Below are 13,202 nucleotides of genomic sequence, written 5' to 3' on the forward strand. Positions count from 1 at the left end.
GGCCGCTCGGGGAGCAGAAATGCAGGAAATGCAGGGGTTCAGAGGGGCATTTCTGGTTGGAAATTATCCATCAGACTCTTTGGCTTAAGGTGTTGGGCGGCTCCTGTTCTTACTGATCCCGTCACAAAGCCCGTGACTCTTGCTGGCCTCACTCTAGAGCAGGGTAGGTTTCAAGCAGTTAGAACATGCTGCAGAGGCCACAGTACTGGGCACGGTCTAGGAAATGCACAGTGCCACCCCCGGGTGTGGGGAATCTGCTGCAGACCATTCATTACTAGCATGAAGCTTGTCAAGGCTGAGGTCTGTAGTCGCTCTTCGGTCAGTTCCTAGTCCTCTAAGTCAGACTGGTTATGTGTGGCATCTGCTAATATTTTTTTGACAGCTGCACATCAAAGTCAGCCTTAGCATTTGAATAGCCCTGCACAACAATTTTTGCTGGCCCCAGTTGTAAGGGACTGTTTACCATGCTCACACTGCTATGCACAGGGCTAGCTGAGGATGTGAGTGAGGGTTAGCTGATTACACCCCAAACATATCTGTTCCTGCACAACTCTGCCTCTCCCTACTTATCTGATCTTGCTTTTTATCATCTTTCCACCCTCGGGCCCTCTGCTCTACCCATGCTGCCAGTCTCTGCTTCTGGTTAGCTGGCTCCCACAAGCATCTTCATGCTTTCTTCTGAACCGCCCCTTTGCCTAGAGTGCCCTCCCAGAACTGATCTATGCAGACACAGGGGGCTATCGAGTGCAAGTAGAGAGGGATTTTGCCTCTAAACACAGCACAGGTGACACCACTAATGGAAGCCCGTGTCCAGTTCTGGGCACACGCTTTTAAAAGGGCTTTGCAAACTTGGAAAGGGTTCAGAAAGAAGCTATGAGGCTGATTTGTGGGCCAGGAACCCTGCCTTCCAGTAAGAATGAAAAAGATCTATTTATCTTATTTACGATTGACAGGTGTGGCGGGGGACAACCCTCGTCCAGCCTGCAGACTCGGGTGGTCCCTGTGACTGTGGTGGAGCTTCCCAAGCGGAAGACATCAAACCAGTTACATTCAGCTGGAGCGCGACTACATTTTACAATTAAAAACCAACCACCATGGGAGGATGGGGAAACCAGCCAGAGACAATACTTGTACCTGGAGAGCTGGTAAAGGTGCAGATAACACGGAGATGACTGTGGTCTAAACCCCAGAGAGATAGAAAGATTAGTGAGGGCTCCAGGCCAACCACCGGCTGCAAACACCGCAGGAGAAGCCACAGGTATTCAATGCTAAGGCAGGGGCTGTTCAAAGGGGCGAGGTGCCCAACGTCCAATCAGCATCAGTGGATCTGGGTTGCTCTGAGAATCCCACTGTACAGTCAGTGGGGAGGAGGCAGGAGCAGCTGCTGGCACCCACCTGCACACTCCGGAGCGGCTGCTGTCCAGTTCCCCGACGCCAAAGGTTTTGGGCAGTCAGGGGACAGGTAGGGTCCTAGGGGGCAGTTAGGATGGGGGGCTCTCAGGAGGGGGCAGTCAGGGGACAAGGAGCAGGGGGGTTGGGAGTTCTGGGGGCAGGGCTGTCAGGGAGCAGGGGTGGGGAGAGGGATCAGATCAGTCGGGGTCAGGGAGCAGGGGGGTTTAGATGGGTCGGGAGTTCTGGGGAGGGGGTCTGTCAGGGGGCGGGGAGTGGTTGGATGGGATGTGGGAGTCCTGGGGGTCTGTCAGGAGGTGGGGATGTGGATAAGGTTTTGGGCATTCAGGGGACAGGTAGGGGCAGGGGTCCCAGGAGGGGGCAGTCAGGGGACAAGGAGTGGGGGGGGGTTGCAGGTTTTGAGGGGGGCAATCAGGGGGCGGAAAGTGGGAGGGGCTAGGGCGGGGCTCCCACCGTCCTCTTTTTTGATTGTTGATCTATGGTAACCCTAGGCCCTGCAGAGGCTGAGCTCGGCAAGGCAAGGAGAAGAGCACGTGCTTTCTGGGGGTAACAGAGCGAGCTGAGCAGCCTGTCTGAGAAGCGGTGTCTGGCCGTCGGGCACAAGCCGACGCGCCCCCCCCCCCCCCCCCCCCCCCCCCCCACAGCTGAGAGACTTTCCGGGCCTGGCAGCTGCTGCAGACTCAGCCCAGCAGGAGGCTCTGCCCCCAGTCGAGGCCTGGGCACCCTGCTCGGCCCTACGGGAGACGCGACTGTCTGTGCTGCTTGGGCAGCTCCAGCTGGCAGCGGGATGGGGGGCAGCCTTACCCCTAAGGGAGGCAAACTGCCGGGGCTGGCCTGGGGCGGGCGTGCTGTAGCCGCAGGGCGGGCAGGCGCTTGGGAGGCTACACCCCCACCCCACTCTACCTCCTTGGCCAGGGAGCCATAGCAACGGCCCCTCCTCCGGCTGTGCTAGTCCCCCTCTTTGGTGAATCGAAGAGCAGCACTGAGGGGTGCCCAGGCCGTCGCCCCAGAGGCCGTCTCTGGGGAGACCCTCCAGAAAGTAAATGCAGTGACTGTAGCAGGCCCTGCAGCGGGGCTCCCTCCCCTAGTGCCCCTGTTCGACTGCCCTTACCGTGTTCACACTCAGGCCCGGAGAAACCAGGGTAGCAATCACAGGTGTAGTTCCCGATGGTCTCCACGCATTCGCCACGCTGGCTGCAGGAGGAACGCTGGCAAGACGCTGCAGAGATACAGCTGGGTTAGGATCCACCCTAACAGCTCCTTAGTGCCCAGTCAGACCCCACCCCACTGCCCGGATCCTGCACTCCATCCCTGCTGCATTTCTTCACTGCGGGATTCTGTCAGAGCCTGTTAAAGTCATGGGTTAAAAACCTGCTTTCAAAGGCCTTGGCTCCGGCCCTGCAAGAGCACTCGGGGCCTAGATACCATCCAGGGCACCCAAGCTTTGCCCAGCCAGGTGGCATTGGCACCTTGCCAGAAGCTTGGAGGCAGTGGCTGCTTTGCACAGATGGTCACACTGCTCGTGGACCCAGAGGCGCTGCCTGTGGACAGCGCTGACCTGGACGGGTAGGCTGCCCTCTGGATTGAGATGGAGCGTTGCATGCTGGGCCTGCAGGGGACACACCCAGGCATTGATCAGAGGGCAGCGTGTGCCACGTTTGGCTATCAGGCTGTGCTTTGACCTTCCTTCCCCCCCCCCGCAATGATTGCACTCCGAAGAGGGTAGTAACTCTTTGGCAAGGAGACTCCACTGCATCCCCCCAGGGCTCAGAACAGGTGCTCCTGGGACCAAGTGCCTGGCATGTCAATTTACAACGGGACTTTGTGATGAGAGGAATCTAGGGATCAAAGCAAGACTCATTGAGAGCCCAGGCTCAGCTCCCGTCTGCGTGGCCCAGCGAGGCACAGAGAGCAGTGAGTGCTCCCAGGCACAGGTGTTACACACAGCAGCTAACATGCAAAGCGGGTGCAGGCCTGTGCTGCCGGCCACGGGACAATATCACTAATGCCTCACACCAGCAACCACTAACCAGGCCCTTGGTAGCTGTCTCCGTAGAGAAGTCAGGATTCGGTGGGCCATGGAGACCGACTGACCCTGCAGATGAGGGTTGAGGCACTCTAGGTGGGTGGGTGGGTGAAGTTCCTCTGCCCAGACAGTACCTCTTTGTAACCGTGTGTCTGGCCCTTTAAGGGCTAGAGGCCTGGGGCCAGCCAACCCTAGTTACCAGGTAGGCACAGCTGAGCAGGGGTCAGCTGATGTCCCTGGACAAGTGGCAGGAAGCTTCAGAGAAGGGGGATGCTCAGGGAGAGACAAGCCAGGAGGCTTCTGCAGGAAACCCTTCACCGGGGGCAGGGTTTGGGCCTGGAAGGAAGCCTGAGCCAGAGGGCTGAAGAAGGCTGAGAGCCAGGGAGAACAGACTCCAGGCAGTAGGGAAAGACTCCAGCCAGGCGAGGCGAGAGTGGCTTGCGGAGCAACCTCAGACCACGAGGGGGCATGGGAGGCGGCCGGCCCATTGTCACTCTTCTATGGACCATTAGGGACTTAATTCTCCAGAGCTGTCAATCCAGCAACTCTCCCCAGCCCTACACGTGTTAGACAGACCCACACTTCCAGAGAGAATGACAGTGGTGGGGTGGTTACCTTGGTAACACAGCGCCCTCTTTTTCTTTTGGCAGTTCTCATCGTTCCATCTTCCAGCATCACGATCCCTCTTTATGTAAATCTCCACACAGTCTAGGTTCCTCCCTTTATTGTTGGGTTCCTTGTTAGCCCAGTTCTCAGCCTCCTTCGTCAGGGCCTTGTTGGTGCCAACCCACGTCCAGACATTGTTTATTTTTCGTAACCCAATCCAGTAGTATGTTTTATGGTGGGGTAAGACACTGTTGAGATAAGCAATTTCCCCCTGGTTCTGGATTGCTACGAGGTCGGTGTAGAATGATCTGCAAAAGTTTCTGGCCAGCTCCCAGGAGTAATCAGCTTTGTTACCATAATGGTAGGTCCAGGCTCCCACTTCCACCTGAGTCACTAGCACTGTTGGAAAGAGTAAAAACAGGCAAAGTTGTGTGACAGTCAGTGACAGAGCTATGAGTTGACTATCAATGGGTGACACCAGACTATATCTTATATCACACACAAAGGAACTGCATTAAAAGAACATTATTTAGCTTGCAAAGTCAAGCGCTCAAACGTTAGGAAATGCCAATATTAAGGTTGCCCATGTAACTGAGTTCAGCCCCCTTATGCGCATGCACAATGGTATAGTCTTTAATGGCATGATAATGTACTATTTTTCCATGGGTCCTCTGCCTCCCTCGGTGCAGAGGATGGACAGTGCTCACTGAATGAGGAGCTATTCAATAGTGTGTTTTCTCCTCACTGGTCAATGTGTGACCACCCCTCCCCCCTCCCCCGCCCCAGCCTTATTTACTGCACACTATACAAACCCTGCTCTGAAGACAGAATTATTCATTTCCCCAAAGGCTTTTCTATAGCGCTCATCATGCCAGTATCTGAGTGCTTCACAGACATGAATGAGTTTATACTCACAACAGCCCTGGGAGATGAGAGGGGGGTATTAGCCCCATTTCACAGATGGGAACAGAGGCATAGAGGCACTGGTTCTCAAAGGTATTTAGGCACCTAACAGCCATTGACTTTATTGCAAGTTAGGTGCCTAAATACCTTTGAGGAGCTGGACGAGAGAGATTAAGGCCGGAAGTAATTTTGGGTGTCCCATTTGAGTAGAGCCCTGCGCGGATACATAATTATCTCCACAGATGCGGATATCCATGGATCTAAAGCAGATACCACAGACTTGCAGGGCTCTAGTGACAACGAGCGAGACAGGCGCACATGCTCCCGGTCAGGAGACCGCTTGCACACACTAGTGTGACCAGAGACACAGGCATCTCCCTGACACAAACACCTGCTCCCTGCCACATTTCAAGTTCCTGCTCCAAAGGGGGGCACCAGAGCTTTTCAAAAAAAAGCTCACCCGATTTTTTGAACAGGAGCAAAACAACATATTTTTTCCGTAGCCTTGTTCTTGGACATAGCTGAAGTGTTTTGCTTGACATTTTCCAAATAGTTCAGCTTGGGGCAGACAACCCGTGTGGAAAACTGTCCATCCAAATGGTTAAAGCCTGGCAAAGTTATAAGCAACAGAAACCAGAGTCTTATAATGGGAAGCATTGGCAGCCTTAATGCTAGGCAGTGATACCAGCCTGCCTGTAAGAGACCAGTCCAGTTCTAATGGTCTATATTTGTTATTCTTGGCTCTGACATCACAGATCTCATGCTGAGAGTCTCTACCTAACTAGCAGAGTTTAGTGAAATAAGAAATACAGGGATTGAAAATTGGTAAAAGGTGAACTGCAAAAATTAAAACGGCTTTAGGCTTTGATTTCTGGTCTGAATGTCTCCACTCAGCAGAGGTTAACAAGCTAACTAACCAACCCCCCTTTCCCCCATTCTATGAAATCCTTTGGTAGGTTGTGGTTTAATGAAAGTATCCCACAATGAGACACCACAAATATCAAATGTCTCATTGTGATCCATAGATGGATTCCATGCTGTTGTCACTGAGAGATGTATGCTGGGATACTTTCAGTGCACCAGGAAGAACCAAAAGGATTTCCCAGAGGCGGAATTGTTTTTAAGGAGGTTCATTAAAACTTAGTTTTTCCTCATATCCGTGCTCGAGGCCCTCTTTTGACAGGCACAGAAATATGGGATTCACTCCATTTTAATTTTTCTTTTGTAGTTTTACATATGAGACCATCAACAAAGTCTGGATCCAGAGCCAGATTTGAGCATTCCCAGAAGTTGCAGGTGTTTGGCACTTCTCTGCTTTAGCAGCTAATCTAAGATACAAGACATTTTTGGAGAGCTTTGTAAAATGGAGAAGAAACTGGCCCAGCTGATAGTGCTTACAAATCAGGAAAAGATAAAGATGAACTACAAATCAAGGCTGAAACTAGCACAGAGTTGAACGTGACATAACTGAAACACTGTATCTATATTACTTCTCATCATTACTTGATGCAATCAAGGGATTTTAGCTACAAAACAACCACCATATTGAAGTGTCTCTACGGTTACGGAAATCTATCTGAAAATAGCCCTGAAGTCAGATCTTCTTCTAAACAGTGCAGCCTAGGGACCTGGCCTCAGCTCAGTAGTGTTCATTTCAGGGAACATATCATACACTTGATTTGCAAAGCATGGATCAAAAGTCTTGCACCATAGATTTAATACAACTTCAGGATTTGCCCCTTAGAGCTAAAGCTCAACCAAAAAATGTTTTTCTGCAGGAAATTCCAATATTTCAACCTTTGTTTTCATCCTGAAAGGTTGAAATATAATTTTTTTTCACAAAATGAAAAAGTTCAGAAAAATGTTGATTAGGAAAAGTCAAAATGTTTCACTTCGAGTCAGTTCAACATTAAACTGTATCTGCCTGTGGTGCTGGAGTGCATCCTGGGAGTTGTAGTTCAGTGGCCTTAGGCCCTCATTTTCCCCTGTGGACCGGGATCCCTGGCTAGCCTGTCTCTCCCATGATACAACTGCAGCCATGTGTCCCAGCAGAGGGAAGACAACAGTGGATCATGGGAGATATAGTCTGGCCAAGGAGCCTGGCCTTTGGGATAAAATGGAGGCATGAAACACTAGGGTTACCATATTTCCACAATCAAAAAAGAGGACACTGGGGGGGGGGGGGAGCCCTTCCCTAGCCCCGCCCCCATCCACTCCCTCCCACTTCCCACCCCCTCAGAGCCCCCAACCCCCCCTGCTTCTTGTCCCCTGACTGCCCCCTCCTGAGAACCCCCCCCACCCTAACTGTCCCCCTAGGACCCTACCTGTCCCCTGACTGCCCCGACCCTTATCCACTCGCATGGGTGTCAGGTTTGTAGAAATTTTGGTGGTGCCCAGAACCTGACCCCCCGACCTGCCTAAGGCTCTGGGAGGGGGTTGGGTGGGGGGAGGAGGTCTGGGGTACAGGTCCTGGGCTGGGTATTAGGGTTCAGGAGGAGTGCAGTGTGCAGGGATAGAGTTTGGGTGCTGGGTGCAGGCTCCGGGCTGGGGCAGGGGGTGGGTGTGCAGGAGGGGATGAGGGGTGCAGGCTCTGGGATGGAGTTTGGGGGTGGGAGGCAGTGCAAAGGGAGGGGGTGCAAGCTTTGGGAGGGAATTTGAAGGCAGGAGGGTGTGTGTGGGAAGGGGAGGGGGTTTGGGAGGGAGTTTGGGAATAGGAGGAGGTGCAGGGGTGAGGGCTGTGGATGAGGGGTTCATGATGCAGGAGGGGGCTCAGGGCTGGGGCAGAGCATTAGGATGTGGGGAGATGAGGGCTGGGGCTGGGGATGAGGGGTTTGGGGTGTTGGAGAGGCTCAGGGCTAGGGTGGAAGGGCAGGGTAAGGGCAGCCTGTCTTGCCATTAGTGGATGGGGGGGCACTAGGACCCTGGGACAGCAGACAGCAGTTGCTGCCGGGAGGGCGTAGGAATGTGGGCAGCACAAGCAGGCACAGGAGAGGCGGGGGGGGATGCACGGAGGGGGGTGGCAGGTGGAGGCCAGGGACCCATCCAACCCTCCCGCTCCCTGACTGCCCCCTGGGACTCCCCTTACCATGCCCATGCCGGTCAAATGCTAGCTCCACGTCTAGGCAAAACAAGCTCCCGGTGGGGCGGTTTCTGTCATTACACCGGGCTGCAGGCAGCAGGGTGGAGCAGGAGAGGGGCTCTGGCTGCTGGAGGCCAAGGGGAGCGGCTCAATCAGGCCCAGCCGCCCAATGAGCCGTGCCGCATTCTGCATGGAAGGGAGGGAGGGAGGAGAGGGGGGGAAATCCCAGACCTTTTAACCTTGTTACCAATTCCTCCCGGACGGCTATTTAAAGACGCAAAAGCTGGACATGTCCGGGGAAATACGGATGGATGGTAACCCTAGAAACACCCAAAGTACAACTTCCACGAGACAGCATGTCACCAAAGATAGATGCAGGTTAATAGCAAACTGACTTGAAATGAAATGTTACTGTTCAGTTCAACAAACTGAAATATTTTCATTTGGGTTGAATTGACCTGAAACAAAAGATTTGATTTAGATTTTCCCCAACGGAAAATCAAAAAAATTCATCCACAGCTTGATTTAAAGAGCCCGGATATTTAAAGGCCCCGCCCCTTCTGGTTGAGGCCACACCCCCTGCTGAAGACTCCAACGTACCGGTAAGTCCTTTAAGTTACTTTCACCCCTAGGTCCAGACATTCTCAGTGCAGTGAGCAGGCCCAGGGAAGCACTTGTAGAGGGGAGAGCTGGCCTGGACCACGCCTGTGCAGAGGAATTCATCGGCCCCTGGCCTGGCTGGGGAACTGTGAGCTGCCTTGGGAAGCCATGCAGGCCCATGTGAAGGCCTCTCCATTGTAACTAGGGTGGAAGCACCTGGCTTCCTCAGCCTCAGGGGGCCGTGTTTCTCAGGTAATTGCTAGGGACTCTACTGCTTTCTGGGATACAGGAGGGGCCAAAAGAGAAGAGATTAGGAGGAATAGGATTTAGGTCCCTAAATAATCACCCCCGGGTGGGAATTCTGGCCCAAATGAATCTGTTTCAATGGCCTGGCAGTGACATGTCCCTAGTTAGACCAGGAGCGACTGATGGTGCCACAACAATGCCACTCCTCTCCCAGGGCTTTCCCGGGGATACGTCTGTGAATTCTCCCCTGGCAGGGGCAGCAGCAGGCCATCAAAGAGCAGCAGGAAGGCTTACCCCAGTGAATGGCAGCAAAGCACAGGAGTCGGGTGACATTCCAGCCACATCCCCAAGCCCTTGGACTGGAGCAGAGTCCTCCGGCGCTGCCCTGGGGGTCAGAAAAACATGTCCATAAACCCCTCTGTGCTTCACAGCAGGCAGGTCCAAGCATATTTACACACTGAGCTGAAACAGACACTTGGAGACACCTGGCTGACACAGACACTATCTCTGATTAGTTCCTATTTACCATGCAGATAAAATGCAGAATCTCAGAGGGAAGAGCTGCCGGCCTCCACAGGGGAAGAAGGAACCGTTGGAATTTAAGGCAAGTGATTCGATTTAGCAACATCATCTCCACAACAGGTTGTTAATGAACGTCCTGGAGAACGTGAGTATGAGTGTGAGATGTTGTCGGTCAGTGTCATGAGTTCAGCTCAGAGGATGGAGGCAGTTTTTGTCCATAAATCAGATAAACAGCTGAGCAGCTCAGTCAGTCGGAGCAATATTCCAGTGTAATAGAGTTATATTAGAATTAGAAACAATGGGAACCATCCCTGGGTCTAAACCGGAAATGCTGCAAGCTGCGCCAGCAGCCCCCTCCTCTCCCTGGGCTTCAGAGGGCAGGATCCTGCCCCAGCCCGAATGTCTACACAGCTGTGTGTAGGGCCATAGTGTGAGCTCTGCGAACCTGGGCTGTGAGACGCACTGCTGTGGGTGTAAAGCACAGTGCAGATGTACCCTCTGGCATCTTACCAACAGGGGCTGAGCCCAGCCTTGCCAGAGATCTGGGGGAAAGGAGGGGTGTGGTCTGAACCAGTGAAGCTAGGCTGGTGGTGTGGCAAGGCCTGGCTGCTCCTCTCATCCGGGTCTCAGCTTCCCAGGGGTGGCTGGCTGGCTCCCCAAGCAGCCTCCCAGGCCGGAGAGGCTCCATGCTGTCTTTTGGCTGGCAGGGAGGCTTTGAATGAGGCTGTCTCTGGTAGCCCATCTCCACTTTCCCAACCAATCCTCATGCTGGGGTTGCTGCTATTCCACCGCCCGTGCGCCAGCTCTTCCCAGTGACACCCACAAAGCCGGCTGTACCAGCCACCTGGCTGGAATTGGGGGGCACAGGGAGCCATTGGCTAGCATTCAGTAAAGTCATTAGTGTAGGAGCTCTGCAGGGAAGGCAGAAAGGAAGGGAAGGGGAAAGCGGGGAAGAGCCCCCCCCATGTGTTTTTTAACCTTTAGCTCTGCTTCCCAGGTCGGGATCTCGAGCTGATATGCAGGAGATATTCATGGGTTTGCTGGGAGAGAGAGCCTCCCAGCTCAGGTGACTGAGGGAAATCCCAATTGCACAGCATGGGGGTGGGGGCTGTCCTTATCGGCTCAGGGCTGGGCTGTGGGGTGGGGAGGGGTTCTCTCCCTGGCCACTCAGGGCTGGGCAATGGGGGGTTCTCCCTGAGCATTCAGGGCTGACCAGTGTGGGGAGGGGCTCCCCATGGCAAGTCAGGACTGTGCAGCAGAGGGGGCTCCCCTGGCAGCTCAGGGCTGGGGGGGGGTTCATGAGGGGGCTCGCCTCAGTTCAGATGGGCCACGGGGGGGCTCCCTTGGCAACTCAGGGCGGGGCAATGGCAGGGGGGCTCTCCCTGGGCAGCTCAGGGCTGGGTGGGAGTGCAGGGGGGCTCTCCTCAGCTCAGAGCTGGACAGTGGTGGGGCTCCCTTGGCAACTCAGGGCTGGGCAGTGGAGGGGGAAGGGACTCTCCTGGCAGCTCAGGGCGGGGCAGTGGAAGGGGGAGGGGGCTCCCCTGACAGCTCAGGGCTGGGCAGCGGTGGGGGGGGTTCCCCTGACAGCTCAGGGCTGGGCAGTGGGCGGAAGGGGACTCCCCTGACAGCTCAGGGCTGGGCAGCAGTGAGGGGGGGGAGGGGGCTCCCCTGACAGCTCAGGGCTGGGCAGCGGTGAGGGGGTTCCCCTGACAGCTCAGGGCTCGGCAGTGGGCGGAAGGGGACTCCCCAACAGCTCAGGGTGGGGCAGTGGAGGGGGGGCTCACCTGACAGCTCAGGGCTGGTCAGTTGGAGGGAGTTTCCCCTGACAGCTCAGGGCTGGGCAGCGGTGGGGAGGAGGGGGCTCCCCTGACAGCTCGGGGTGGGGCAGTGGGGGGGAGGAGGGGGCTCCCCTGACAGCTCAGGGTGGGGCAGTGGGGGGGGTTCCCCTGACAGCTCAGGGCGGGGTAGTGGGGTGGCGAGGGGTTCCCCTGACAGCTCAGGGCGGGGCAGGTGTGGGGGGGAGGGGGCTCCCCTGACAGCTCAGGGCGGGGCAGTGGGGCTCTGCTGGTTGAAGCTGGGTGGTCTCATTTCAATTAATCTTAAGCACAGGAGAGAACTCAGCCCCCCTCACCACCTGGAGTTTCCTTCTGCAGGGGTCTTGGGGCACTGTCAGGGCATCGTCCCTGCTGCCCATGCAGGGTCCTGCTCTGGGGGCCATTTGGGGTCTCTGTTCCTGGCACTGTCCCCTGTCCCCACACTCAGAGGTGTCTGGGGCGGAGGGTGGGGGCTGTCGCTAAGGAGCCAGCTTGTAGCTCTCCCTTGTGAGCAGCAGCTCCTCTGCCTGCCTCCCTCCTTCCTAAACACTGCGCCGGTGAAGCCAGCCACGTCCCCAGGTAGAAGAAGGTGCTAGACCTACCATCTCCAGTGCCGACCTGCCAGCCTCCCCTCTCGCTCAATCCCTGGACCAGAGACAGCTTAAACCGTCCCTCTGTTTGGCTTTGTCTTGCAGCACTTCCTTTCACGAGTGCAGAATCTCACTGCATCCCTTTCCTATTCCTCCCCCCGCACCGAGTCACAGCTTGAAGATTATTGGGCCAGAGAGCGTGACTGTGAAGCCTGATGGGTAGGGACTGAGCTGGGAGGTGGGAAATCCAGGGCCCAGTCCCTTGCTCCAATGATCTGGTATTGATCCAGAATACGACAGCTGAAACCGAGGGATCCTCCATCAGAATATCCCTTAGCCCAGTGGTTAGGAAACCTCTCCTGTGCAAATCCTTTCTCCGCCGCAAGCAAATGGGGGAATTGAACCTGGGGTTCCCACAGGCCAGCTGAGTGTGCTAACCAGTGGGCTAGAAGCCATACGGTGGACACCACCACCTCCTTCGCTGCCAGCCAGATTTTGATGGGACCTGCTCCGGTAGGTGGCCTCTGAGCGCGCATACTGGCTTGGACCCTGCATGCAAGTCTGATGGTGCCTGTCTTCCCCCGATTCACAGATCGCACTGGGGCGTAGGCAGGAGCTAAGTACTCAGGCACCTAGAGCGAGGCAGCAGGGCATATGCCCCGAGGCACAAACTTAGGGGTGGAGGCAACTTTTCCCTGAAAACGTTGGTGCCAAATGAGTTTAGGCGCCTTCATGGGCCAGGGGGAGGTTTGTGGATCTCAGTGAAGTCTCAAACTGAGACTTAGGCACCTAAACCCCAGACCTAGTCTGGGGTTTAGCTGCCTGTGATTTTCTTGGGGTACCCAGGACTGAGGTACTCTAGCCAGAGGGAGCCTTGCTGTGGTGGCTGGGGTCAGCTCCCTAACCCCACCAGCCCGTCAGCCACTCAAGCACTCTCCTATGGGCTAGGCCAGCCCTGTCTGCCTCACAGGTGCACCCCAGTCCCCTTGAAGCATTCCCCTGTGATATCCAGCCCCTGATGCTGGCTACTCCCAGAAAGCCCAGATCCTCTGCCCCTAAAGGAGCAACATATCCCACTTTACTAGTTTCACCTTAAATCATTGCTCCTGTAAACCACACAGCACTTGTAGTGAAACAAGAGGTTTATTTAAGAGAGAATACAGATTCCACTATAAACAAGTGAGCAGGTGAAACCGGTGGTTACAATACAAAACAAAATCATAAAATGCAAACTAGGGCCACACTTATCAATAGTTCCCTTTCCTAGCGGGCAAAATAACCTCCCACCCCCCCTGAATTTCAGTCTATTGCAGAATTCGCTAGTGGCACAGGAACCAGGATCCAAACTTTCATGAAACACCCCCGTTCAGCAAGATGTTTCCTCAGTGAATGGATTCAGGGGGCCT

At 55.0% G+C, this 13,202-nt stretch overlaps 1 protein-coding gene across 1 annotated transcript in view; it reads right to left on the bottom strand.

Moving 5' to 3' along the window:
* LOC103307309 (P-selectin-like) overlaps window positions 1-11,906 on the bottom strand; it is a 28,529-nt gene extending 16,623 nt beyond the window's left edge. Inside the window, exons 1-4 of the mRNA XM_065566902.1 lie at window positions 11,809-11,906; window positions 9,165-9,255; window positions 4,052-4,441; window positions 2,522-2,629 (exon numbers count right to left, since the gene is read on the bottom strand). Coding sequence (XP_065422974.1) covers window positions 2,522-2,629; window positions 4,052-4,441; window positions 9,165-9,255; window positions 11,809-11,811 — 592 coding nt within the window. The 5' untranslated portion in view covers window positions 11,812-11,906. The remainder of the gene's footprint in view (window positions 1-2,521; window positions 2,630-4,051; window positions 4,442-9,164; window positions 9,256-11,808) is intronic.
* Between the last annotated feature and the right edge of the window lie 1,296 nt (window positions 11,907-13,202).

The sequence above is a fragment of the Chrysemys picta genome, chromosome 14, assembly GCF_011386835.1.
Source record: "Chrysemys picta bellii isolate R12L10 chromosome 14, ASM1138683v2, whole genome shotgun sequence".
In the NCBI taxonomy this organism is placed as follows: domain Eukaryota; kingdom Metazoa; phylum Chordata; order Testudines; family Emydidae; genus Chrysemys; species Chrysemys picta.